We start from the raw sequence: 27,736 nt of genomic DNA on the forward strand, positions 1-27,736 counted from the left end.
GGGGCGTATTTCCCTTTTCCGTACGGGGATGTGGCGCCCGCTCTTGAACTGGGCAGGTTGGGTTAGATTAGATTAAGTGTTAATATATTTAAGCGCGTAATTTTGAGTGGGAATTACAATGAAAGTATTTTCCAGAACAATTCGCGGTTAGTTTCGAAGGTACAGCCGAGCGTCTTCACTTAGGAGATAATTAACCTTCCGTGGTATATCCCAGACTCTGTAAACGTATTTTTATTTTTTTCTTCATTACCTCACATTTACTTTTTTGTTTTCCTGACCATATTTTCTTTTCCTGATGTGTCCCGGTTGTATCCTCTTTACCTCGGAAAGGAAAGCAACTTCCGAGATGAGAAAAAGTGCACCTATAAACATGAAGGGAGAAAAGTAGAAAACTGACTATAATGGCGTGAAAGTGAGGGAGCGGCGGCGGCGGTGGCGTGGCGGCCAACAAAGGGAGGCGTGATAAGGGTGACGAGCAGACAGGCGTGGAGTACTTGATGGAGTGTGTGGGGGTGTTATTTCTCTCTCTCTCTCTCTCTCTCTCTCTCTCTCTCTCTCACACACACACACACACACACACACACACACACATACTTTTGGTCACGTGATCTTCGAAATGGAAAGCCTTGCGATGCCTGTAGACTTCATAATTATACAATGTGAAATAAACAGTCTTGCCGCTTTAATTTTTCAACCACCATCAAACTCAGGCAACACGCGGACTGCTGGTGTGTATGTGTGTGTGTTGGCTACGTGACGGGACGCGTGGGGGTTGGGGGAAGGGGAGATACCTTGGCCGAGAAGAAACATGAGTGAGTCAGGTATTCGTATTCTCGGATTCTCAATCAACAGTGACTCGTCAATCCTGCAGCGGGTGAGGCAAGGAAGAGGAGGGAAGATAGGGAAGGGAAAGGAAGGATGACTGGCAAGCGGCATTGTCGGCGGAACAAGTGAAAGCCGAACCTTTTTTTTTTTTTTTTTTGCTCCGTCATTAAGTACTGATAGTTCTGAAGTGTTTTCCTTAAGCGAGTATACTTGTGCTACGGCTGGAGTACACACACACACACCGGGTTCAAGGAGGAGGCGGGCATGTGCAGACAGTCCGACTAATAGTTACACAGCATTACAGGATCGCGCGGCCTTGAACGCGAACAACACCCCGCGCCGCCTCCGAATCACACCCCGCGCCGCCTCCGAATCACCTGCACAGTCACAGTCACTTCTACCTGCACGCTCTCACAGGTAAGTCGCTCTGTCCACCTGCGTCTGAGTGGGTTGGTGTTAAAGGATCTGTGAGGTGTGGCTGTGAGTGCTGTGGCTGTGCGGGCAGTGTGAAGGATGTTTTGTGAAATTGTAAAAGCTGAGTCGAGGCTGTGAGTGCTGTGTTAGGGTAAGTTGCATGTGCGTCCTGAGGTGGGGGCTGGGTTGTGCGCTGTGTTAAGTCTTGCTGTGTATCTTGCTGTGGGGGCTGTGTCATGTATGCTGTGGGTCCTGAGGTGGGGCGGTGAGGGTCTTGAGTTGGGGCTGTGGGGGCTGTCATGGATGCTGTGGGTTCTGAGTTGGGGCTGTGGGGGCTGTGTCATGGATACTGTGGGTCCTGAGGTGGGGCGGTGAGGATCTTGAGTTGGGGGTGTGGGGGCTGTGTCATGGATGCTGTGGGTCCTGAGTTGGGGTGGTGAGGGTCTTGAGTTGGGGCTGTGGGGGCTGTGTCATGGATGCTGTGGATCCTGATTTGGGGCGGTGAGGGCCTTGAGTTGGGGCGGTGAGGGCCTTGAGTTGGGGAAGCTGTATACCCTGAGGTGGGGCTGTGTTATGGGCTGTTAGGGATGCTGTTTATACCGTGAGGTGGGGCTGTTAGGGATGCTGTTTATACCCTGAGGTGGGGCTGTGGGGGCTGTGTTAGGAGTGCTGTGTACCCTGAGGTGGGGCTGTGTTATGGGCTGTTAGGGATGCTGTTTATACCGTGAGGTGGGGCTGTGGGGTCTGTGTTAGGAGTGCTGTGTACCCTGAGGTGGGGCTGTGTGGGCTGTTAGGGATGCTGTTTATACCCTGAGGTGGGGCTGTGTTAGGAGTGCTGTGTACCCTAAGGTGGGGCTGTGGGGGCTGTTAGGGATGCTGTGTACCCTGAGGTGGGGCTGTGATAGGGGCTGGCGTTCATTGTCATTTCGGAAGGGATGTAGCGGTCTCAACTCCTAGTAGGGCTGTGCAATGGTAAAGCTTGTGGAACCCCCTTTTTCACTCATTCCGTTCAAGATTGTAACTTTCTCAACGTATCTCTAGAATTTGAAAGTGGCTCTGGAGATACATAATTACAGCTAAGCAAGTCTATTTTTTCTTCCCTTTCATAACATTCTATGGAGCCCGAACTCCACATCTTGTTTCCTTTGTTACGGACTTAGTCATAACACCATCTGTGACCGGAAGCAGCGTATTGATCGGTTATAGTACTAACAATTCTGATCTCATCATTCAAACGCAAGATCCCAAACACCTGGTAATGGCCGAGGGTTAATAAAAAAAATATGATGGGCCGTCCGGAAATTCCAAACCGACCGCATTCCGAACTTTTTTCCATACACACACACACCATGACACTGCAAATTTCGAAGCGCGCATACACACACACACATACATACACACACACACACACACACACAGTAACCATGCTGCATATTATTCATTGCTCGCTCGATGATCTTTCTTCTCTTCCTCTTACTCGTCTTCCTCCTCCTCCCCCCCTCCTCCCCTCGTCCTCCTCCTCTTCTTCCCATACGGCACACATTCGATAATAAATAACTTTGTGTCCATGAACTATAGAAATAACACACACACACACACACACACACACACTAATAATCTATGGTTGTCGGCGCCTCAAAGGTTACATAAGGTTCGATTGGCATTCAGCGCGGAAGCTCGAGTTCACCTTTGTTATGCTGGGCGTTAGTTCCTGCGTAGTATACTTACTACTACCCTTCCAAACACCTATCCCTATTCCTCGTCCCTTTCTTCTACATCTACCCTTCCAAACATCAGTTCCGAATACTTAGACTTCGATAGCACTTAAAAGTTCATATCTCTTTGCTTGCTAAATCAGCTTCCTCGAGGTTAGTTGCTGTGTATCGTCTCCAGCAATGTTTCTCTCCCTCCTGATAGCCAATTATATACAGAGGCCTTGTCCGCTCCATTATGGAGTATGCAACTCGAGCTGCGGGGGGGGGGGGGGCTTCCACGCCCACAGCCCTTTTGGACAGTAGAGTCAACAGCTAACCACTTCATCTCCCTTTATCTTGGTGTCTGCCTTCTACCTCTAAAATTCTCCCGCAGTGCTGAGTTGAAGATAACCCGAAATCTCCGTTGGTTTGTCTACTATATTGAATCGTCCCACTAAAGTGACTTGAACAGTTTTTTTTTTTTTTTTATTAATCATACTCAAGCTGAAAATGTGCATTGCAGCTCCAGCGCCGTGTCACCGCCTGCCACCGCCATGCCTGAGTACAAGTTGATCTACTTCAACGCGCGGGGCCGCGCTGAGCTGACCCGCTGGATCTTCGCCTACGGGGACATCGCCTACACCGACGAACGATTCGAGATGAGTGACTGGCCCGCCAAGAAGCAAAGTGAGTTCACATTAAAACCTGAACAGGTTTTACGACTTTTCATACGCAACAGCAAATCATTCGCTGAATAAGAAACCATGCAACAGTGTACATGCGCAACAACATTAAAGTTTAACGTTTAGTGACACAAGACAGTAGTATTTAAAAAGTAAAACTAACTAGGCGTCACTATACGTATTCCTCTCCAATTCAGGAACATATGTACGAGCTTTTTTGTCTTGCCTTTGAGGAGCAGAACACTGAGTAGGGAGCCATGGGCTGTGTGTAGTGCGTTTAAAGCTTAACATTCATTTCCTTGTCCCGAGCATATAATACTGTGTAGTAGCGTTAAGGGCCAAGTGGGTAATAAGCCCTATAGCCTGGGGGCTACTTTAGCGTATAAATAGTTTTCACAAGGCTCTATGAGCTGTGCTGTTTAATTTGGTGAAAATTAAGCACTTCCACTGTCCGTCCCCAGCCGTGCCCGGGGGTCGAGTGCCTGTCCTGATGGTGGACGGCCAGTCGATCCTCCAGTCCCTCACCATCGCCCGCTACGCCGCTCGCCAGGCCGGCCTCGTGCCCCAAGACAGCCTGGAGGCCGCTCGCTGCGACGAGGTCGTTGACACGGTCTCAGAAATCATGTCCGAGGTGTACCAGCATTTGTGAGTATATATATACGGGACAGCAGCAATGGGGAAGCGAGGGCTCATCGGGGGCAATAGAAAGCATAAGCGTTAGTGCCTCAGCCATCCTGATATACTTACATTTCATCTTGTTCTTCTTGTTCTTGTTCTTTTGTACTTCTATTCCTCAAAAAAGTTTACGTCTCGGTAAAATAATGTATGAATCAATAAAAAAATCACTCGGCCGACAACCAGGCAACTAACCAATCAACCAGACATGTAACTAGTCAATCAATAGACCGAATCAATAAACCGAATCATCCAACTAATCAAGGCATAAATCCTTCCGCAGCTTCAAGAACCCCGAGGGGATGCAGAAGACGTTTAAGGAGGACATCACCCCAAAGCTCATCACGCCCTTCCTGACGCGCCTCGAGCCCCAGCTGCAGGGCAAGGAGTGGCTCACGTCCGGCAAGGTGATGACCCGTGACACATGACCCTGGCACGACGCAGGCACGACGCTGGCACCACACGGAAACGATACAGACACACGACTCATACTTGACCACGACATGACACACACAACCACAACACGACCCCCACACACAACCACAACACGACCCCCACACACAACCACAACACGACCCCCACACACAACCACAACACGACCCACACACACAACCACAACACGACCACTACACGACCCCCACACACAACCACTACACGACCCCCACACACAACCACAACACGACCCACACACACAACCACAACACGACCCCCACACACAACCACAACACGACCCACACACACAACCACGACTAAACCCTTCGCACAACCATCGCAGGAGACGTGGGAGAGGGGAAAAGGAAGGACTATAGGAAGGAGTGGCGGGACTCTAGCAAACTAATCAAGCATCCATACCTGTAAATTACCTGACCCATAACAACGACGACAGACCTTTGCTACTATCTAATCCTTCCATCCACTGACGCAGGTGACGTGGGGGGACCTGGCTCTCGGGCTGACCATGAGCGGCTTGAAGAAGTTCGATGAGGAGGTGCTGAAGAAGTACCCCAGCGTGGAGGCGTTGGTGGAGCGGGTGGTGGCGCTGCCCAAGATCAAGGAGTGGAATGATAAGCAGTCTCAACTCCCCTTCTGAGGCTCTACTCCGCTGATGCCACCACCACCACCACCCCCACCGCAACCTCCACCTCCGCTATCCCCACTAGAGCCAGAGACTTTCACATTTTCTCATCTTCTTTGGTTTTTCATCTTTTTTTCTTCTTGTCCCTCTATGGTATTTACATTCTAGATCCTCCTTTTTGTATTCTCTTCTTCCTCCCCTATTTCCTCCTTGTCTATTCCCTTTTCCTACTCCTCTCGACTCCCGACTCCTTTCCTTTTCCTCCTTTTTATTCTTGTTTTTCTACGGTCACTCCATTCTAGATCCTCCATGTTTTCATCCTCCTCCCCCACCTCCTCCTCGTGGTCTTTTCTTTTTCTAATCCGCTCGGTTCCTCTGCTTTGCCTCCTTTTCGTTCTCGTTTTTCTACTGTCATTCCGCTCTAACTTTTTTTTCGTCCTTCCTCTTCCTCCTCCTCCACCTCCTGCTCGACTACTCCCTCCTTTTCCTACTCCTACAGCAGCTCCATTCATCTGTCTCCTTTTTCTTCAGCTGCTCCACTCCTCTTCCTTATTTTCCTTTGTTTATTGCTGAGATGATTTTCTTCGTCCCTTTTCTTCCATTACCTCTTCAGCTCACACGACAGGAAGAGGCTCGCTACCGTTCACTGCATGTAGCGTAATAATTTCTTGAATAAATGCAATTCGTTGTCAAGAGATGTATCGATTATTGTTCCTGGAAACTTGTAGCTGCACGGTGACACACACACACACACACGTTATGCAAAAAAAATAAAGGAACTAAAATCACTACACTTTCTATTTTTTTCTTAATTTCAGCAACTATTACAATATATATTTTAACGGATTATATCAATGTGGTCGGTAACGGTCTCTAAAAACTTGCTCTACTGAAAAAAAGTGGAAAAAAACACCATTTCCGAGAACACAACGTTCGAGGGTTTGAGCACCGAGTGTACTAACAAACTCCATACCCCGAGTTAGAGGCGGCAGCGGGGCCTGAACCTCCGACGCTCTTTTAATTAAGCCTCCAGCCCATAACCAAGGCCACAAGGTCACCACTAAAGGAGGAAAATCGTTGTCAGCATAATCATTTGTTGAGGTTCAATCATTCCAATGCATCTCTGCTAGTCTCAATTCCTCAGGCCCAGAAATTCCAGTTATCTGATTTTTTAATGGCACGATATTAAAATAAAAACTTAATATTATTCGAGTCAGGAACTTATAATCAGTAGTCCAATTTCTGTATGGATGAGGGCTTGGCTTAGAGGTAGGAAGCAGAGAGTGAAAATCAATGGTAAAATATCCGACTGGGCAATGTTACGAGTGGAGTCCCGCAGGGGTCGGTGTTGGGTCCACTGCTTTTTATCATTTACATCAATGATTTGGACACATGAATTAGTAGTGATGTCAGTAAGTTCGCAGATGATAACAAGATCGGTAGAGTAATCCAATCAGACCAGGATGCTAGCGTTCTCCAGGATGAGCTAGACAGACTATATGATTGGGCGGGGAAGTGGCAGATGGAATTCAATGCCGGGAAGTGTAGTATTTTGAGTGTAGGTAGGAACAACCCCTCACACAGTTATTTCTAAAATGACACTCCTCTAAGTAGGTCTGGGTGTGAGAGAGACTTAGGAGTCTTAAGCCCCTTTCCCACCTTCAGAAATTCTATGCCGATGAGCTACGATCTTAACATCGTGATGCATCGTGAGGTATCGTGATCAACTTATAATGAGCACTGACCTCCATCCTAGGGCTCAATGCATTCAAGCTAAGAATCGTACAAACAGGGTACTTGGTTTCATCTCAAGGAGCGTAAGCAATAGGAGCCCTGAAGTCATCCTCAAACTTTACATAGCACTAGTTAGACCTCACCTTGATTATGCGGTCCAGTTCTGCTCACCCTACTACAGAATTGATATCAAGATGTTAGAATCTGTGCAGAGGAGGATGACAAAAATTATTCAAGGAGTGAGAAACGTGCCGTGAGGATAGACTGAACCATTTAAATCTGCATTCTCAGGAAAGGCGAAGGTTACGAGGAGACTTGATCGAAGTTTACAAATGGATGAAGGGCTTTAAAAAGGGGATGTTAATAAGGTTTTGGTTGTAAAAGAGCCAGGTAGGACACAGCACTGATTAAGTTTGGTGAATTCAGATTCAACAAAGACATAGGCAAGAATTGGTTTGCCAAACTCCTTACTTCTTCTGTTCTTCTTATGTTCTTATCATTGGTGGTGGATGAGTGGAACAGGCTTGGCAGTTATGTTGTGAGTGCAAATACCATAGATACATTCAAGAAGAGTTTGGATAAATTAGTGGATAGTGGGGTAAGGTGGGGTTAAGCTTACAGGAGCGGCATTGTATAGACCAACCGGCCTCTTGCAAACTCCTTAAATTCTTCTATTCTTCTTATGTTCTTATCATTGTTATTAAGTGCCCCGAGCCAGTCAACCTTGTAAACAATGCAGCGGCTAGTGTTTCGAGTTATTCTTATCATTACATTAATATTACAAAGACTTCGTTTCACTAGAACTTTAGAAAAATTATCTTCAAACTTATTGTGATGCGACCCAGTTTTGGCGGCCTTCTAGTCTAGATGTGCCGTAGTGACCCTGACACGCACTCGGATGCGCGCGCGCGCGCGCAACAACAAAAAATAGGTCAAGTTAGAGCGTAGTTGATGAGTCAGCGTAGATAAGGAAGTGGAGGGCGGAAGAGAGGAGGAGGAGGAGGAATCTCGAGGAAGAAAGGATGTGGGGTGAGGACGGATGGAAGGTGGTGGTTCTCGTGACTTGGAGAGGAAGGGATTGAAGAGCTCTGGCACACACACACACACACACACAAAAAAAAAAAAAAAACACGCACGCAGAGCAACGACAGAAAATGTTTCTACATGTCCCGCCAGGCACCGTCAGGCTCATCCCATTACCGCGCCTCAAATCATGTCTTCCTCGACCGCTATACCGCATGATGGCGGGTGCCGCCGTCTGGAGAGGTGCAACGAATAACGCACTTAATTTGATTCTATATATAACGATCACTCTCCTTTGTAGGCGTTTTCTTTGTGTCTATATTTAGAAGGAGACGCATGGCATCTGGCGGGTGTCGTGACAGAGGGAGGGCGGGAGAGCTGGACGGAGGGGGTCTGAAGGGTATCCCGAAATGGAAGCCACCTGCCTCAACTTCCGACCCACCTTCGTATCGAGGCCAGTGGCGGCGGGGAGGGACAGTTCACATCTCGCCGCGTCGTTGTCTCGGCCACCCGAGATTCACGTGCAGCTCATAAGGACTTTTTCCTCGATCCCTAAGGATTCTCTGGGGAAGGTGAACCAACGAAATTCCTGCTTGTAAGGAAAAGGAGAGTAGGACGTGATTGTTCTTTCTTCATCACCTGTCTGCTCAAACGTCGCAATTCAAGCAACTTTCGGAAGTACGAGACGGTCTGCTGCTGCCGCGTGTGTGCCTCAGGTCGACACTCTCCCGACTCTCCACGCAGGGCTGGTCGATCCTTCAGCCACGTCCTGACTTGAATTCAGTACAAACTGCACTTCCCACGCCAGTGTTTTTGACATACTAGACTAGAGCACCACGCTGCTTGATAAATTTGTTCCCCTACCACGCTGCTTGACAAACGCGTTCCCCGGTGTGCAAAAAGCAAAAACCGGGTTAAGCTTAATTCAAGGAACAAATATTGGCAAGCATTTACCCCTCGTCACAATGTTGAACGAGGTGATCGGTTCTATCCCCGGCCATGCGGATGCTTCTCTCACACACCTGCCCGACAGCCACACACGACCCGTCTCTGACGTGCCCGTTGGCGCCTCACTGTTGTGGGCGTTCCTCCTCGCAACAGCACACAACCTCAGCAACCCAAAACACGAGGCGGCCCAGGATGGCCTGCCACAAGCCACGCCGGAAGCCACAACTATGACGTCAGAGGAGGTGTTCTTCTTGAAGTACCCGACTCTGCCGCCACGAGAAAGAGTCACGACTCCCGCTGGCGTGTTCACCGTCTTGTATCCACCCAGTTCTTCCCCGCCGCCTACCGAGACAATGACGCTGCCTTTTCCTTCTACGGCACCCAAAACAATTCCAGAGCTGCCTCCCTCTCAGCCGGAGACGTGGCCAAACAACCACAGTGAGCAGCCACACGTCAAGACCTTAGAACGAACGAACCAAGAAGCGACAGGAGGGCAAGTGAACGCGTCAGGCGGCAGTGTTCCCGGCTTGCCCCACCTCCCAGCCAGGCTGACCCGTCAGGACGATGGAGGCGCGAGGCAGATGGCCGAGAACACAGTGTTGTTTCTCGGCAACGGTAAACTGTCGCAAGAACTTTCTACTTTGACACAGGAGCTGCCTGAACCTAGTGACGGTGACAAGTTACCAGGACCAGAACTACTCACGGGTTCACCAGCATTCGAACCGTCACCAGAATCCTCGGCTCAACCAGAACCGTCACCAATGCCCTCGGCGGAACCATCATCACCAGAGCCCTCGGCGGAACCAGAACCATCACCAGAGCCCTCGACGGAACCAGAACCCTCCCCGGAGCCCTTGACGAAACCAGAATCTTCTCCAGAACCTTCAGCGGAACCAGAGCCTTCTCCAGAGCCCTCGACGGAACCAGAACCCTCACGAGAACCCTCAACGGAACCAGAACCCTCGGCGGAACCAGAACCATCACCAGAACCCTCGGTGGAACCAGAACCATCACCAGAACCCTCGGTGGAACCAGAACCGTCACCAGAACCCTCGGTGGAACCAGAACCGTCACCAGAACCCTCGGTGGAACCAGAACCATCACCAGAACCCTCGGTGGAACCAGAACCGTCACCAGAACCCTCGGTGGAACCAGAACCATCACCAGAACCCTCGGTGGAACCAGAACCGTCACCAGAACCCTCGGTGGAACCAGAACCGTCACCAGAACCCTCGGTGGAACCAGAACCGTCACCAGAACCCTCGGTGGAACCAGAACCGTCACCAGAACCCTCAGTGGAACCAGAACCGTCACCAGAACCCTCGGCGGAACCAGAACCGTCACCAGAACCCTCGGCGGAACCAGAACCTTCCCCAGAGCCCTCAGCGGAACCAGAACCATCAATAGAGCCCTCAGCGGAACCAGAACCATCAATAGAGCCCTCAGCGGAACCAGAACCATCAATAGAGCCCTCAGCGGAACCAGAACCATCAATAGAGCCCTCAGCGGAAACAGAACCATCACCAGAGCCCACAGCGGAAACAGAACCATCACCTGACCCTTCAGCGGAAACAGAACCATCACCAAAACCTTCAGCGGTACCAGAACCCTCCCCAGAGCCCTTGACGGTACCAGAACCCTCCCCAGAGCCCTTGACGGTACCTGAACCCTCCCCAGAATCCTCAGCGGAACCAGAGTCCTCAGCGGAACCAGAACCGTCACCAGAGTCCTCGGAGTTAGATCCTACCCCAGAGCACTCACTGGAACCAGGGTCTTTACCACAAGAACCCTCCACGGAATCAAAGCTTTCCGCTGCTACCTCAGAGACGTTGACGGTACAACATCCTTCAGCAGAACCCTCAGCGGTGTCAGGACTCCCAGCAAGCCTTCCAGAGCCACTGACAGCCTCATTAGTCCCGACAGAACCCCTTGGCGGCGGGTTGGCAGCGGTTGCGCCACTCACAGGCTCATCCGCAGCGGAAGAGCTTGACGCGGACGAAGAAACCAAGGAAACACTCGCGTCACCATCCACACAGCCATTGAAAGGCACGGCGGCGTCACAGAAGGCTCCAGAAGAAGACAGTGCCCATCCCTCAGCGGCCCATACCTCGCAGTCCCCAAGTAACAACCCTTCCGAGGCCTACGAAGTGTTATCTCCCCACGAGGCTAACGGGACTGCGAATGAGACGGCGGAGGGAGAGCTCTTGGCGGGTTCGGGGACTGGCGGGATCGAGTGGACGACCTTCAAGGCGGTGATGTTCGTGGTGCAGTTCGTGATCATGGTGGAGACGGTGCTCGGGAACCTGATGGTGATCCTGTCGGTGAAGATGGAGAAGAAGCTGCAGACGCCCTTCAACTACTACATCGTCAACCTGGCCTTCACCGACATGAACGTGGGCATCTCCGTCATGTCGCTGTTCATGTTCTACAACCTCTACGACTACTTCCCCTTCGCCGCGCCGCTCTGCCACTACTGGGTCTGGAGTGACTACACCATGACCTTCGAGTCCGTCATGACCCTCGCCGCCATCAGGTGTTGTTGCGTTGCGTTCGTTGTGTTTTGTGGTGTTGCGTTGGAGTGAGTCGTGCTGTGGTGTGGTGTGTTGCGGTTAGGTTAGGTTGGGTTCGGTTCCTGTGTTGGGTTGTGGTGGTTTGGGTTGCGTTGTGTTGGGCAGTACTGTGTTGGATTGAGTTGTGGTGTGTAGTGTTGGTCTTAGGTTGGGCTGGGTTCGGTTCTTGTGTTGTGTTATTGTTGGGTTGTAATTGGGTTGGGTTGGGCTGGATTCTTGTGTCGTGTTTTTACTGTTTGGTTGTTTTGGGGTTGGGTTGGGTTCAGTTCTTGTGTTGTGTTACTGTTGGGTTGGGTTCAGTTCTTGTGTTGTGTTACTGTTGGGTTGGGTTGGGTTCGGATAGATTCTTGTGTCGTGTTTTTACCGTTTGGTTGTTTTGGTGTTGGGTTGGGTTCGGTTCTTGTGTCGTGTTTTTACCGTTTGGTTGTTTTGGTGTTGGGTTGGGTTCGGTTCTTGTGTCGTGTACTTATTGAAGGGTTGTAGATGGGTTGGGTGCGTTGGGTTGAGTTCTTGTGTTGTCCTGTGTTGCGTTACGGTGTATTGGGTTGAGTTAGGTTAAGTTGGGTTACTGTTGTCCGTGTGTGCGTGTGTGTCAATGTCTATCAACCTGCATATCTCCGGTTATAGTATATGTCAAAGTTTATAGTGACTTTTAAAACTTTGCTAGAGTGCCTAGAGGGGTTATTACACTGGACAGATTTTCCGTGGATCTTCAGTCAAACCACGATTTCCGCTAGCGTGTTCTCATATTTCCGTGGTTTTCTGACGTGTCGACGATCTTCCAAAGCTACGGTAGACTTCACTGAAGGATGACGGTATTACTCACCATCTTCAGCAGCAGCAATAACAACAAACAATTGAGAACCACGCCAGCGGAAATCGTGTTTGACTGAAGATCCACGGAAAATTTGCCCAGTGCGATAGCCCCTTTATAAACCATCTCCTTTTAAATATCCTCCTTCAACATACCCTCGACAGTCTCTTCTTCCGATTAACCAGCAACTCCATCTCTCCATCTCTTCTTCCTTCACATATGCACTCCTCTATCTACACAACCTCCTTCAACATAACGTTCTCTACAATCTTTTTCTTTTATATACAACTCTACTTCTCCTTCTTCCCCCTCTTCCTTCCTTCCTTCCTTCATCTCCTCCTCCCTTCCACCTCTTCCTCCCTTCCACCTCTCTTTCACCTCTTCCTCCCTTCCCCCTCTTCCTTCCTTCGCTTCTTTCTCCCTTCGCCTCTTTCTCCCTTCGCCTCTTTCTCCCTTCGCCTCTTTCTCCCTTCGCCTCTTTCTCCCTTCGCCTCTTTCTCCCTTCGCCTCTTTCTCCCTTCGCCTCTTACTCCCTTCACCTCTTACTCCCTTCGCCTCTTCTCTTCGCCTCTTTCTCCCTTCGCCTCTTTCTCCCTTCGCCTCTTTCTCCCTTCGCCTCTTTCTCCCTTCGCCTCTTTCTCCCTTCGCCTCTTTCTCCCTTCGCCTCTTTCTCCCTTCGCCTCTTTCTCCCTTCGCCTCTTTCTCCCTTCACCTCTTCCTCCCTTCACCTCTTCCTCCCTTCACTTCATTCTCCCTTCGCCTCTTTCTCCCTTCACCTCTTCCTCCCTTCCACCTCTTCCTCTTTCACCTCTTCCTCCCAACACCTCTTCTTTCCTTCACCTCTTCCTCCCTTCACCTCTTCCTCCCTTCACCTCTTCCTCCCTTCACCTCTTCCTCCCAACACCTCTTCCTCCCAACACCTCTTCCTCCCAACACCTCTTCCTCCCAACACCTCTTCTTTCCTTCACCTCTTCCCCCGCTTCCTCCCTTCCCCCTCTTCCTCTCTTCATACCTCTTTCTCCCCTCACTTCTTCCTCTTTCACCTCTTCCTCCCTTCACTTCTCCCTCCCAACACCTCTTCCTCCCATCAGCTAATCCTCCTTTCACCTTGTTCTCCCATCACCTGCGTCTCACTTACCTGTGTAGCGTGGACCGGCTGTGGAGCGTCACATGGTCTCTTCATTATCGTAACTACAACTCGGGGCGCAAGTCTCTCTACATCATCCTGGGAACGTGGTGTCTCGTGGCGCTGATCTGGCTGCCGCCCTTCCTCTACGACCGCTTCGTCAACGACTACAACGAGGGGGACTGCTACTGGGATACCGTACTCAACAGAAACCTGGTGAGGAACGGAGAATGGGGCCTGAATGGGTGTGGGTCTTTGGGAGGCAGAGGAGAGGACTGGAAGGTTATGGAGGGACAGGAATAGAGGGTAAGGGAGAAGGAGATGGAAGGTGAGGGAGTGAGATGGGGAGGAGTGAGAGAAATATGAAGGGAGAGAAAGAGAGGGATGAGGATGAGGAATGTAAATGGTGGGGCGGGAATAGAGGGTAAGAGAGAAAGAAATGGAAGGTGAGAGAGAGAGATGGGGAGGAGGGAGAGGAAGATGAGGGGGTGAGGGTCTTTGGGAGGCAGAGGAATGGAAATGGTGGGCCAGGAACAAAGGGTAAGGGAGGAGATGGAAGGTGAGGGAGTGAGATGGGGAGGAGGGAGAGGAAGATGAGGGGAGAGAAGGAGAGGGATGAGGATGAGGAATGTAAATGGTGGGGCAGGAATAAAGGGTAAGGGAGGAGATGGAAGGGGAGGAGTGAGATGGGGTGGGGGGAGAGGAAGCCGTGGGGAGAGAAGGTGAGGGTTGAGGTTGAGGAATGGAAATGGTGGGGCAGGAATAAAGGGTAAGGGAGGAGATGGAAGGTGAGGGAGTGAGATGGGGAGGAGGGAGAGGAAGATGAGGGGAGAGAAGGAGAGGGATGAGGATGAGGAATGTAAATGGTGGGGCAGGAATAAAGGGTAAGGGAGGAGATGGAAGGTGAGGGAGTGAGATGGGGAGGAGGGAGAGGAAGATGAGGGGAGAGAAGGAGAGGGATGAGGATGAGGAAAGGAGTGGGACGGTACTTTATCTTTACCTTGTTATCTAGATGTTTGCTTACCTGTCTATAATAGTTACCTGTCTACCACTCTACTTCCTTTCCAACCTATCTGCTTACCTCTCTACCTGCCTATTAACCTGTCTGCCTACTTGCTTTCCCACCCAATTTACCTCTTTACCTCCCTAGTTTACCTGTCTTTTCAACCCTCTCACCCATCACCCAACTCTCTCAACTCTTACCCACCAATCTATCCACCCGCCCACTCAACCACCAGTCCACCCACTCATCCATTTGCCACTCCTCCTCTCACTGAGCTTAATTCCCCTTTCCTCTTCCCCCTTTCCCCTTCTCCCTTCCCCTTTCTCATTCCTCCTTTCCCCTTCCTCTTCCCCTCTCCCCTTCCCCCTTTTCCTATTCCCCTTCCCTTCCCCCTTCCCCCTTCCCGCTTATCCCTTCCCCCTTATCTATCTACCTATCAGTCTACCTGTCCGCCTAATCAACACACCTCTCCCTCCCTCAGGTGGTATTCGTGGGCTGCATGGGTTACTACATGCCCCTGCTCGTCATGCTCGTGGCCTACGCCAGGATCCTGTGGGTGGTGAGGAAGCGGGCGGCCTCCATCAGGGACGCCGGCAGGAAGGTGGGTGGAGGGAGGGGAGGAAGGGGGGTGGGGTAGGAGGGGGTAAGGGGGGTAGGGGTTAAAGGGGGTAAGGGGGAAGGGAAGAGGAAAGGGGAAGGGAAAAGGGGAATAGGAGAAGGGAAAAGTGAGGAGGGGGAAGAGAGAAGCGGGAAGGGGGGAAGCGGGCGGGGGAAAGGGGGAGGGGGAAAGGGGAATGGGAGAAGGGAAAAGGGGGAAGGGGGAAGGGAAAAGGGGGAAGGGAAAAGGAGGAAGAGGAAGGGAAGGGGAGAAATGGGGGGAGAGGAGAAAGGAGAAAGGGAAAGGCGGATGTGAAAAAAAAGGGAAAGGGGGAAGGGAAAAGAAGGGAAAAGAGGGGAAGGGAAAAGAAGGGAAGGAGGGAAGGGAAAAGAGGGGAAGGGAAAAGAGGGGAAGGGAAAGGAGGGGAAAGGAAAGGAAGAAGGGAAAGGTGGAAGGGGAAGGGAAAAGGGAGAAGGGAAAAGGGGGAAGCGGAAAGGGGAAGCTCAGTGAGAGGAGGAGTGGCAAATGGATGAGTGGGTGGACTGGTGGTTGAGTGGGCGGGTGAATAGATTGGTGGGTAAGTGTAAGAGTTGGTTGATGGGTGAGATGGATGAGTGTGTGGGTGAAAGGGTGAGTGGTGGATGAATGGATGAGTAGGTGGCGTGCTGATGAGATGGGTGGATGAATCGGTGCATGAGTGGATGGATAAGGAAGAGGTACGGTGGGTGAGAGTGAATGAGATTACTTTGTGGATGAGAGAAAACGGTTGGATGCGTGGAAGAGTGAGAGGGTGGCTGCATAATATATATCTGCAAGTCTCCAACAATTAAAAGTCCACCAATGCGTTGACCCCAAGAATCCCACACACACGTACTCGTAAATACGGTACAAAAAAAGGCGAACCGACACTCACTGTTTCCTGGCTAGCACAATACTACATGACTTTCTCCACACCAAGAATGATATCTAATAATAATAATAATAAATAATAATGTACTTTTCACGCTTTCTCTCATATTTTACTTACGTGTGTGTGTCTGTGTGTGTGTGTGTGTGTGTGTGTGTGTGTGTGTGTGTGTGTGTGTGTGTTTTACGGGAACAATCACGAAACAACACAACTTTCTCAACGCTAAAAACACTATTAATTAGAGAAAAAAAAACACTACCTCTTCAGATCCTACTTCTAAAAACACTATTGATAAAAAAAACACTAACTCTTCCAATCCTACTTTTTTGTGTCTTACGGGAACAGCCTAGCGTACAAGCAGACCCAAGCTCGGGAGGAGGAGGAGGAGGAAGTGGAGCAGGAGGGGATCAGAGGAGGCTGGTGGCGGGGTCGGCGGCGGCAACTCAGGCGAAGGACGACAAGCAGGAGGCGAAGCTGAGGAGGGAGATGAAGGCGGTGTACACGCTGCTCAACATTGTGGTGATCTTCCTGCTCTGTTGGGTGCCATTCTACATCCTCTTCGTGGTGAGAGAGAGAGAGAGAGAGAGAGAGAGAGAGAGAGAGAGAGAGAGAGAGAGAGTTAACGGGACACACAGACAGAAAAAAGATAAAAGTACAGAGAGAGAGAGAGAGAGAGAGAGAGAGAGAGAGAGAGAGAGAGAGAGAGAGAGAGAGAGAGAGAGAGAGAGAGAGAGAGAGAGAGAGAGAGAGAGAGAGAGAGAGAGAGAGAGAGAGAGAGAGAGTTAACGGGACATGAAGAGAAAAAAAGAGAAAAAGTATATAGATAAATAGGTAGATAAGTGCAGATACATAAATAGATACTAAGAAAGAAAGAAAGAAAGAAAAATAAAAAGTGTCATAGGAGGAGAGATAGAGAGAGAGAGAGAGAGAGAGAGAGAGAGAGAGAGAGAGAGAGAGAGAGAGAGAGAGAGAGAGAGAGAGTGTTGGGTGGGGTGGGAAGGGAGGTCTACCATTACTTGCATCAGAGTTAACGTAACGTACCAAACAAGAGAAAAAAAACAACGAAGTATGTAAAGTCGATCTAAGGTCAAATTTCTTCCCCTCTCAGAACTGTAACTAATTTAATCTTGAAACTTGCCGCAGAGTAAGTTTTTTCCTTCTTTATCTAATTTTCTCGTCAATTTACACTCATCTCGCACAACGCTCACCTTGTTCTTTTTATTTTTAACCTGAACGCATGAAGAGCCAATGTCCGATAACACCATATATCTTTTTTTCTTTTTTAAGAGAAGCCAAAGAGAATCTGAAACCGCATTATCAAAAGTCAAAGAGAATCTGAAACCGCATTATCAAAAGTCAAAGAGAATCTGAAACCGCATTATCAAAAGCCAAAGAGAATCTGAAACCGCATTATCAAAAGCCAAAGAGAATCTGAAACCGAATTATCAAAACAGCAATTGGTTTCATATATTCGCTCTAGTTCAAAAATATTAAGCCTTACTAGCGATAAACTTGGAGGGCTATTTTAAACACTAACAATTATAGATACAAGCTCATGCCAAAACTGACCTATCTTTCGGCCACTCTAACTATTTTTAGGAGCAGTGAGTAGCGGGCTTTTTTTCACATTTGTTTCCTTTTTTTATGCCCTTGAACTGACTCCTTTGCTGTAAAAAAAAAAAAAAAGCACCAAACTCGATCTTACGGTTTTTGGACATAGATAACTGATCTTTCTTGCACCCACGCCGATATATTACCGTGGATCCCGTTAGTAGTGCTGCCCACACCGCTTCATGTACAACAAGTTTCTCAATATGATTACGTGGCATTACCAAACACTCACTCTCCTTCTTCTCCTCCTCCTCCTCCTCCTCGCCCCAACAACTCGTTCTCCCTTGCTCTCACTTTCCTCCACTCTCTCTCATCCCCTCCCTCGCCTTCCCCTCTCTCACTTTCCTCCACTCTCTCTCATCCCCTCCCCCGCCTTCCCCTCTCTCTCTATCTCGTTTTCCCACTTCTCCTATTTCTCGTCTTCCTCCTCTTTTCACCTCCTCTTATTACTCTTAACTGTTTCCTACCACCACCAAACCACAACCTCCTTTTTCTTCTCCTCCCCCTCCTCCTCCTCCTTCTTCTTTTCCTCCTAACACTCATCCTTTTTCCTGTAACACGTCCACTTCCTTCTATTCTCTTTCCTCTTTCCCCGCCCTTCACCGTCTTCCTTGTCTCTATTTTTCTACTCCTCCCCTTCCTTATTCCCGTTCTATCCCCCCCCTCTTCCCCACAGCTGAGCGCCTGGTTCCCCACGCTGTTCCCTACCTGGTACGTCACATTCAGCTACTGGATGGCCTACATCAACTCGGCCGTCAACCCTGTCCTGTACCCGCTGTCCTCGCCCGAGTTCCGCCAAGCTTACAAGAAAGTGTTGCTCACGGTGATTGGGCGCGCCTGAGATGCTGGCGGCGGCGGGGAGGGATGCTGCTTGTGAATATCGTCACCTTCGTAAACAAACCGCCGAAGTCATTATTTTCTACTTTACAGGAAATCAGAAAAGAACTGTCATCATGTTATTTGACTTAAGATTTAGGCAGAAATGAAACGGCCAATTCCAGAACACTCAAACCCTGAATGACGAAGGCAACTGTACAAAAATGGGCGTCACATGATGAAAAATTGATGTAAACAAAAACCTGGAAATCACTGAAAAATGACTTTGGCGATTATTTTATGAGGGTGACGATATGCTAGTGCTGACGGATGTTATATTGATGATGGGTGATATTCGTGATGCTAGACAAGAACTACAACAATACAAAACAATACTACTACAAGTTACCTTTTTTTCAAGTATTAGTGCCGGCAGATGTTATATTGATGATGACATATTCGTAATGATATATTGATGATGACATATTCGTAATGCTAGACAAGAACTATAACAATACAAAACAACAATACTACTACTTCAAATTACCTTTTTTTCAAGTATTAGTGCCGGCAGATGTTATATTGATGATGACTGATATTCGTAATGATATATTGATGATGACATTCGTGATGCTAGACAAGAACTATAACAATACAAAACAACACTACTACTACTTCAAATTACCTTTTTTTCAAGTATTAGTGCCGGCAGATGTTATATTGATAATGGATGATATTCGTAATGATATATTGATGATGACATTCGTAATGCTAGACAAGAACTACAACAATACAAAACAATACTACTACTTCAAATTACCTTTTTTTCAAGTATTAGTGCCGGCAGATGTTATATTGATGATGACATATTCGTAATGATATATTGATGATGACATATTCGTAATGCTAGACAAGAACTATAACAATACAAAACAACAATACTACTACTTCAAATTAACTCTTTTTTAAGTATTAGTGCGGGCAGATGTTATATTGCTGATGTTATATTTATGATGATACGTGATGCTAACAAGGACAACTATACAAAACAACACTACTATTACTACTTCAACATGTTATTGATGATGATGATCTACTTGATGATAAGCCAACGAAACAAGAACAAAATATACAGGAAAAACAACTATACTGCTATTACAATTTATTCTTACGAGACAGTTCAAGGGCACACAAAATAAGCCAAAGATCACTTGAACTGTTATATTTCTGCTTCTATTACTGCCATCACTGCCACTGTTACCCCCACTACTACTACTACTACTACTTTTTTTTTACTACTACGGGCCTCCATCCATTAGAGTTGCGTTGTGAACGGTATCTCTGCTACTACTACTACTACTACTACTACTACTACTACCACTACTATCGCTACTACTATCACCACCACCACCTCTATAACTCTTTACTGATACCTCTATTACTCCTACTACTATTGATCATGCTACCACTGTGCTGCTACTGTTCCCTTAATTCGCTAATCCTTTCGCTGTATTTTGATGTTCCAAGATAACTGCATTCCTGACTTATTATTATATATGGCTGCTGTTTCTGATTATACTTGCTAATATTGATGACTTTCCTGTTACTACCGTTAATCCCACTATCTTTGTTCCCCCTGCTACTCCTACTGTTACTTGTAAATTACACAACTACCGCTTAAGTAATTACTGCGATTAGGTCTGCCCTCAGTGATCTCCCATAAAAATCAATTATCGGATTCACAAATTATGACTTATTTACGAAACTGTATATTAGGGTCAGCATTATCATTTCCTGTTTTGTGTTTGTTTTTACTTAACCATTTTCGAGTAATTAATTTAACCTGATATAAGCACTTACCAGTAAACTAACCTCATTAAACAATAACCTAACCTCATTACACAATAACTTAATCTCTATTCAGCAACCTATTCTATCAAAACAGTAACCTAACCTAAGTATACTGTAACCTAACACCTCCTATTCAGAAACTTATCCCCTTTACACTATAACCTATTCTATCTAAAGAGTAACCTATCCTCTCAGCACAGTAACCTAACCTCACTACTCACTAACCTAACCCCACTATAACCTAACACCACTATACAATAACCTAACACCCTATTCCGTAACTTATCCCCTCTACACAATAACCTATTCTATCTAAAGAGTAACCTATCCTCACAGCACAGTTACCTAACCTCACTACTCACTAACCTAACCCAACTAAACCATAACCATACACCATTATACAATAACCAAATCCCCCTGTTCAGTAACCTACCTAAACAGTAACCTATCCCCGCTAAACCGTAACCTAACCCCACTATAACCTAACACACTATACACAATAACCTAATCCCCCTATTCAGTAACCTATCTAAACAGTAACCTAACACACTATACAATAACCCAATCCCCCTATTCAGTAACCTATCTAAACAGTAACCTATCCCCGCTAAACCGTAACCTAACCCCACTATAACCTAACACACTATACAATAACCCAATCCCCCTATTCAGTAACCTATCTAAGCAGTAACCTATCCCCGCTAAACCGTAACCTAACCTCACTAAACAAACCTTACTCAAGTACACGGTAACCTAGACCCACAAAGCACTAAACACCTACCATCAACCAGACCGGACAATACCTCGCCGTCCTCCCTTCCCCGACCCGTTCCTCCTCCCCGCCGCCCGCCACGCCTCGCTTCGTCCCCAGCCTTGCCGTCTTGTGCTTCCTGCTGACCATGCCCGAATTCTGACTTCCGACTTGGATAAATAGAAAGGTGGTGATCATGCTTATCGGGTGAGCTGAGATGCACCCCTCCCCCCTCCCCCCGTCTCTTCTGCTACTAAATACAGTGCCAACACGATACACATTAAAAAAACGGTGTAGTAGTGATTACAACATTTCTAGCACGTACGAGGTTTTGACAAGCGGACAGGCGTGTTTAGGTCACAAGGGGTGTATTTTTCAGCGCGGGCTCTCCCCTTTCTTCACCCAGGAGCTCGCAGTCTCATCGCCCATCGTGAGGCCAGCGTGGAAAAATACACCCCTTGTGACAAACACGCCTGTCCGCTTGTCAAAACCCCACCGTACGTGCTAGAAATGTTGTAATTACCACCACACCGTGCCCTAAATGCGCACACGCTATAAGAGCCGCTATTCTTAAGATTTACCAAAAAAATATCAGATAAATTCATGGATAGTGATGTTAGGTGGGGTTAGAATGTTCACAAGAGTTGCCTTGCACAGACCTACCGCCTCTTGCGGACTCCTTACGTTCTTACATGTACACTTACAGCTACTACTTCTAACGTTCTTTGCTTGTGTTACCGCATACATTCCCCTTCGTCAGTACCCTTCCATGACCTAACTAGCCTAATGTAACTAGAAAACAGACGTCACAACTACCAGTATCATGATAACTATTTATTACTTCCTACCACCACCGCTGTTATTGTAGTTACGGCCTCACCACCATGAGTAACAACCAACACCACTGCCATCACTTCGATCACCACAACGGTCACCACTCATCACAACCCTTCCTCTATTAATCCTATAAGACGTTTTCAAATTTTCGCGCCTTTAACACCTAGCATCGTACTCGTTTATCTGAACAACGATAACGCACATGAACACTAATTACTGGTACCGAATCAATAGTGTAAAACAACAATGAATAATGAGGATTAATGCACATCCTTCTGCTCTTCCTCCTCCTCCTCCTCCTCTTTCTCCCACTGTTCTTCCTCCTTATCCTCCTCTTCCGTTCAAGCCTTATAACTAAACTTACGCTATCAACAAACTCACCTCCTCCACATCATCCAACACCACCACCGCCTTCTCCACCACCACCACTCCCAAGGCGAAACTGAACTCCACTCCACTCGCCTCTTCCACCACGACTCGAAGCGCATCAGGAGTCTCGAAACTATGAATGAGACACTTGAGATTAAGATTATGAAATGGCGCTGGTTTAGTATGTTTATTTGTGTGTATGTGTGTGTTACTGTAGTAGTAGTAGTAGTTAAAATGTAGTTTGTTAAAGTAATAAGAAAATAAATTGTAGGTTCGGAACAGCCTATTCACTTGACCTGAGAGAGAGAGAGAGAGAGAGAGAGAGAGAGAGAGAGAGAGAGAGAGAGAGAGAGAGAGAGAGAGAGAGAGAGAGAGAGACCAACAACTAATCAAACAAACCCGTTAACTCAAAAAAAAAAAAATCAGGAATTTCCAACAACCGGTCACGAGAAGGAAGGAAGGAAGGAAGGAAGGAAGGAAGAGGAGGAAGAGGAGGAGGAGGAGGAAGGCTGGCCACTTCACCTGCGAGGGTTTCTGACCTTCACAAATTCGTAGATGTCCTAACGAGGGTCCAAAGTTCTCTCTCTCTCTCTCTCTCTCTCTCTCTCTCTCTCTCTCTCTCTCTCTCTCTCTCTCTCTCTCTCTCTCTCTCTCTCTCTCTCTCAACAGGTATGATATTTGTTTCCACTTTTTTTTCTTTCCCTTCCCTTCCTTCGTGTTACCGGTCATTCTTCTTCAAACATTTCAGGTTCAGGCATTTTTTTTCTCCTTTTCCTTCCCTCCTCTCTCCTCTCAGCCTCTCACTCACGTTTTCTCTCACATTCTCCTCCTCCTCCTCCTCCACCTCCTCTTACCATGCCTCCTCTCCTTCAGTTTAACCTAATAACCACACTCGGCTGGTCGCTAATAAATCTATAAATAAAAAAACAGCTATAAAAATCAACAACATTATAAGAAGCATTACGAACACACTACTACTACTACTACTACTACGACTATTAGCTTTACTAATACAAATACCAGCCTTTCCTAATTGTTTACATGAAAAAAGAAAGGATGGAATGAGCTAAATGGAACGTGTGTGTATGTGTGTGTGTGTGTGTGTGTGACGAAAATAGAGATGCAGTCGGAGAGAGAGAGAGAGAGAGAGAGAGAGAGAGAGAGAGAGAGAGAGAGAGAGAGAGAGAGAGAGAGAGAGAGAGTTGGCTATCATGACGACCTAACCTTTGACACACTGACTCTCCATCTCCTCCTCCTCCTCCTCCTCCTCCTCTTCCTCTTCCTCTTCCTCTTCCTCGATGGGTTAGGTCACAGGCCGAATAACGGAGTAGAGGTGACACACACACACACACACACACACACACACACACACACACACACAGTTAGTAAGTCGAATATTATAGCATCATTAACAACAACAACAACAACAAACACGTCCCATTTTCTTTCACTAACAAACATTTACTTATTATAATTTTTGCCTCTTTTTCCCGCCTATCCATTTCCCAGTTCCTTCCTCTTGTCTCGTATTCCTCCGTCAATATTTACCGTCATTCCTGTTGCTTGTATTAACTAACTAAAATCCTGTTCTGGTCTCTCTCCCCATTCATCTCTCACCGTTCCTTCCTTCTCCTTCCTCCCCTTCTCGTCTCCTCCTCTTCCATTCATCTATATATATTTTTTTATCATCCGTTCATTCCCTCTCCCGTTTTCCCGTATATCACCCGTCTATCTATTTATCTTCGTTCCTTCTATTGCTCTATCTTCCGTCAATCTGTTTAGCTTCTGTCAATCTCCATCTCCTTCCCCTGCCTCTCCCTCCCGTGGTCATTCATCTCAGTTCAGTTTATTTATCCATCAGCCTCCTGTTCGTATCTCCAGACAGTTCACAGGCACGTTTCCTTCCCTCCCTTCTCTCCCTTCTACCCTTCCTCCCTCCTTCCCTCCCTCCTTGTTCCATGCGCACCTTATCTCCTCACCTTCCACCCTCACTCCTTCCTTTCCTCCCTCCCTCCTTCTCTCCATCTCCATCTATCCCTCATCCTCTTCACCTCCATCATGCCGTCCCTTCCTCCCCCCCTGCCGCGGCGCCCTCTGAAGCTGGCGAGAGGTTAAGCAGGACGCCTCTGGAGGGACACTGGGGGTCAAGTTACTGTGTGTTCAGCGGACCCGTGGCAGGAGGACCCTTGGCGCGCCCCGACCCACTCACAACCTTGCCCTGCCGAGTCCTACTTTACCCTGTTTTCCTACCCTGCCTTGAGCGTTTTGTTTTCCCCTCACTCTGTTCCCTTCTGCAAATTCCTACCGTAACGAATTCAGCCTCTACCTTGCCCTGTCCATAACCCTGCCCTGCCTTGTCGAATCCTAGCTGACCCTGTTTTTTCTCTCCTTTCCTGCGCATTTTGCTCCTTGTTCACTCTGTTATGGCCTACAAATTCCTACCGTACCCTGTTCAGCACTCACTTCTCTGTCCTATCCTGTTCTGATCCCTGTTCTATCCCTGCTCTGCCCTGCCTTGTTCTAGTTCACCCTGTTTTTCCCATCCTGTCCTACGCATTCTGTTCCATACTCACTCTTCTAACATGCAAACTCCTACCGTACTGTCCATATTTTACCTTGCCCTGTTCATAGCCCTTTCCTGCCCTGCCGAGTCCTGTTTTACCCTGTTTTTCCTACCCTGTTCTGCGCGTTCTGTTCCGTATACTGTCTATTCTGGCCTACAAACTCCTACCGTGCCCTGTTCAGCCCTTACCCTGGCCATAACCCTGCCCTTTCCTGCCCTGCCGAGTCCTGTTTTACCCTGTTTTTCCTACCCTGTTCTGCGCGTTCTGTTCCGTATACTGTCTATTCTGGCCCACAAACTCCTACCGTGCCTTGTTCAGCCTTTACCCTGCCCTGCCCTGCCCTTTCCTACCCTTTACTGCCCATTCCCTTCTAGTCTGCAAACTCCTACCTTACCCTGCCCTCCCCTACTCTAAGTAACCCCACACTAACCTATCCCTTCTCCTTTTCTGCCCTGCCGTATTTCCTTCTTTCCTCTTTCTTCCTTCCTTCTTCCTCTTTCCTTCCCCTCCCTGATCCTGCACTGGCCTTCTCTGTTGCTGTCCTATCCTACCCTACATATCTTCCCCTCCCTTGCTCTTCTCTCTCCCTCTCGGGCGTGCCCTACGCCCATCCTTCGCCCTCCTCTGCCTTGCCCCGACCACGTATGTCCTCCCTTGAGTGTATATCGGTATCCTCCTTCTCCTCCATCATCTTCACCTCTGCTTTCTCTTTAGTTTATTTTCTTCTCCTCCTCCTCCTCCTCCTCCTCCTCTTCTATAACTCGGTCTTCTTTTTCTTTCGCTACCGTTTCTTTTTCGTTTGTTTGTTATTTGTTCTTCTTATACACTGTTGGCTCTTGGTTACGAAAGCTGTTTATTACTGTTAGTCATAAACGTACGTGTGTGTGTGTGTGTGTGTGTGTGTGTGTGTGTGTGTGTGTGTGTGTGTGTGTGTGTGTGTGTGTGTGTGTGTGTGTGTGTGTGTGTGTGTGTGTGTGTGTGTGTGTGTTCGTTAATTCTTTATATTTGTTGTTCATATTTCGAGTGAACTGTTTTAATACTGGACCGTCATATTTTTTATTCTCCTTTATATTTGGTTTCAAAGTTGTTTATAGCAAGAACCGGTTTACAGATAAAATAGTGGACGAAGGAAACCGTTCGAACATGCTTAGCAATCATGAGTTAAAAGTCCATATATATACGAAAAGGTTACATATAGAATTATGGGTGGTCAAGATAGATGGTGACGGATCCTTCCTATTCTTCAATTTCATATGGTTCAGAGTGTTGTGTCAGCAGGAATGGAAGAGGAGCTGCGTTGTTTAAACTGACCGACTTTTTCCTGACTCCTCGTGTTCATGTGTTCTGTTAAGTTTTTCCCGTAAAATCGTCTGGGGAAACTCTCCTAGGAAATGATATCTTTTCTTCCATTTAAAAACACAAACTGAGAAAGGAAGAACCCAAACACCACCACTGCTACATATACATTGTTTTTTTCTTTCTTTATCCAAACACAAACCGACGTAGAGGGAGACGGTCCAAACACCACCACTATAGGCTGGGTTTTTTCTTTCTTTATCCAAACACACAAACCTAAGTAGAGAGAGAGAGAGAGAGAGAGAGAGAGAGAGAGAGAGAGACGGACCAAACACCACCGCTATAGGCTGTTTTTTTCTTTCTTTGTTTCCTTATCCAAACACAAACCTAGAAAGAGACAATCCAAACACCACCACTCCAGGGACATTGTTTTTCCCTCCTTTCTTTCCCTGTCCCTGAATGAGGCTGCGAGGTCTTGTCATCATCGCTGCCGGGAGGGTTTGTTTTCCTTGTCCTCGTGTTGCAGCTCCGCACGCCAAGCAAAACTGTCCTTAAAAACTCGACGACTCCACGACACACACACACACACACACACACACACACACACACACACACACACACACACACACACACACACACACACACACACACACACACACACACACACACACACACACACACACACACACACTTTGACACACTGACTTCAATACGATTCTGGACGGCCACAAACGACTCCTACTAAAAAAAAAAAGAATGAGATCTAACAAGGACTCGCTCTCGCTCTCGTCCTCGTCCTCGTCCTCTCCCTCACACACACACACACACACACACACACACACACACACACACACACACACAGAGAGAGCCCTCCTTACGATGTGGGTCAGGGAGCTTATACTTTTTTTTTTTCCTCTTCTTTTATGTTACGTGGTTTGATAGTCTTGGTCCCTTTGCATTACATAAGAAAGATGTTTGTTCTGGCGACACGTGGAGAAAATACTAATGTTCTATCCGATTTATTTGTTTTTTCTTGAATATTTGACTTGTTTTCCTCCCTTTGCTAGAGGTCCGATATACTGTCAGTGTGTGTGTGTGTGTGTGTGTGTGTGTGTGTGTGTGTGTGTGTGCTGCAGTGACGTCAGTGTAAGAATTAATGAGAAAACGTGAGCTAAAGAGGAGGGAGAAAATAGTAAGGTGGAAAGAAAAACGAGAACAAAGAAAAAACAAAGAAAACGGAGGATAATAAAAAAAACACAGGTGGAAATAATAGCACACGGAAGGTAGAGAGAAGACAGGGGAGAACAAAGGAGAAGAAAAAAAATGCAAGAGTTAACCAGCGTCTTCACTCTCTCATCCCTCCTAGTGACAATCCTTCTTTCGTCTATATTTCCTTCTTCCTATAACTCCAAAGACTTTTAAGGAGGGGAATTCCAAGGAAGGTAGAGAGAAGACAGGTGAAAATAAAGGAGAAGAAAGAAAATGCAAGAGTTAACCAGCATCTTCACTCTCTCATCCCTCCCACTGGTAAGCCTTCTTTCGTCTGTATTTC

At 47.6% G+C, this 27,736-nt stretch overlaps 2 protein-coding genes across 3 annotated transcripts; both read left to right on the forward strand.

Moving 5' to 3' along the window:
- Positions 1-1,056: 1,056 nt before the first annotated feature.
- LOC127004457 (hematopoietic prostaglandin D synthase-like) lies at positions 1,057-6,061 on the forward strand. 2 transcript variants are annotated; one of them, XM_050872196.1, is made up of 5 exons: positions 1,057-1,242; positions 3,457-3,620; positions 4,078-4,261; positions 4,575-4,698; positions 5,217-6,061. In XM_050872196.1, exons 2-5 carry the CDS (start codon positions 3,488-3,490, stop codon positions 5,379-5,381), a joined length of 606 nt encoding a protein of 201 aa, XP_050728153.1. In that variant the 5' UTR covers positions 1,057-1,242; positions 3,457-3,487; the 3' UTR covers positions 5,382-6,061. The 2 variants fall into 2 exon arrangements, with proteins under 2 accessions (XP_050728153.1, XP_050728155.1); XM_050872198.1 differs by lacking the exon at positions 1,057-1,242 and adding an exon at positions 1,250-1,390.
- A 116-nt stretch (positions 6,062-6,177) lies between these two features.
- LOC127004699 (cell surface glycoprotein 1-like) lies at positions 6,178-19,113 on the forward strand. Its single transcript, XM_050872789.1, has 5 exons — positions 6,178-11,604; positions 13,602-13,797; positions 15,066-15,185; positions 16,423-16,653; positions 18,377-19,113. Exons 1-5 carry the CDS (start codon positions 9,089-9,091, stop codon positions 18,539-18,541), a joined length of 3,228 nt encoding a protein of 1,075 aa, XP_050728746.1. The 5' UTR covers positions 6,178-9,088; the 3' UTR covers positions 18,542-19,113.
- Positions 19,114-27,736: the final 8,623 nt, after the last annotated feature.

The sequence above is a fragment of the Eriocheir sinensis genome, chromosome 28 (genome assembly GCF_024679095.1).
Source record: "Eriocheir sinensis breed Jianghai 21 chromosome 28, ASM2467909v1, whole genome shotgun sequence".
NCBI lineage: Eukaryota > Metazoa > Arthropoda > Malacostraca > Decapoda > Varunidae > Eriocheir > Eriocheir sinensis.

What these genes read in the sequence shown, in the direction of transcription:
- LOC127004699 (XM_050872789.1), top strand. Translation starts at nt 9,089, where the DNA reads ATGTTGAACGAGGTGATCGGTTCTATCCCCGGCCATGCGGATGCTTCT. An exon ending in CCGTACTCAACAGAAACCTG is followed by an intron (nt 13,798 to 15,065) that starts GTGAGGAACGGA and finishes TCCCTCCCTCAG; the next exon opens with GTGGTATTCGTGGGCTGCAT. An exon ending in TCAGGGACGCCGGCAGGAAG is followed by an intron (nt 15,186 to 16,422) that starts GTGGGTGGAGGG and finishes CTTTTTTGTGTC; the next exon opens with TTACGGGAACAGCCTAGCGT.
- LOC127004457 (XM_050872196.1), top strand. Translation starts at nt 3,488, where the DNA reads ATGCCTGAGTACAAGTTGATCTACTTCAACGCGCGGGGCCGCGCTGAG. An exon ending in TCCGAGGTGTACCAGCATTT is followed by an intron (nt 4,262 to 4,574) that starts GTGAGTATATAT and finishes ATCCTTCCGCAG; the next exon opens with CTTCAAGAACCCCGAGGGGA. An exon ending in AGTGGCTCACGTCCGGCAAG is followed by an intron (nt 4,699 to 5,216) that starts GTGATGACCCGT and finishes CCACTGACGCAG; the next exon opens with GTGACGTGGGGGGACCTGGC.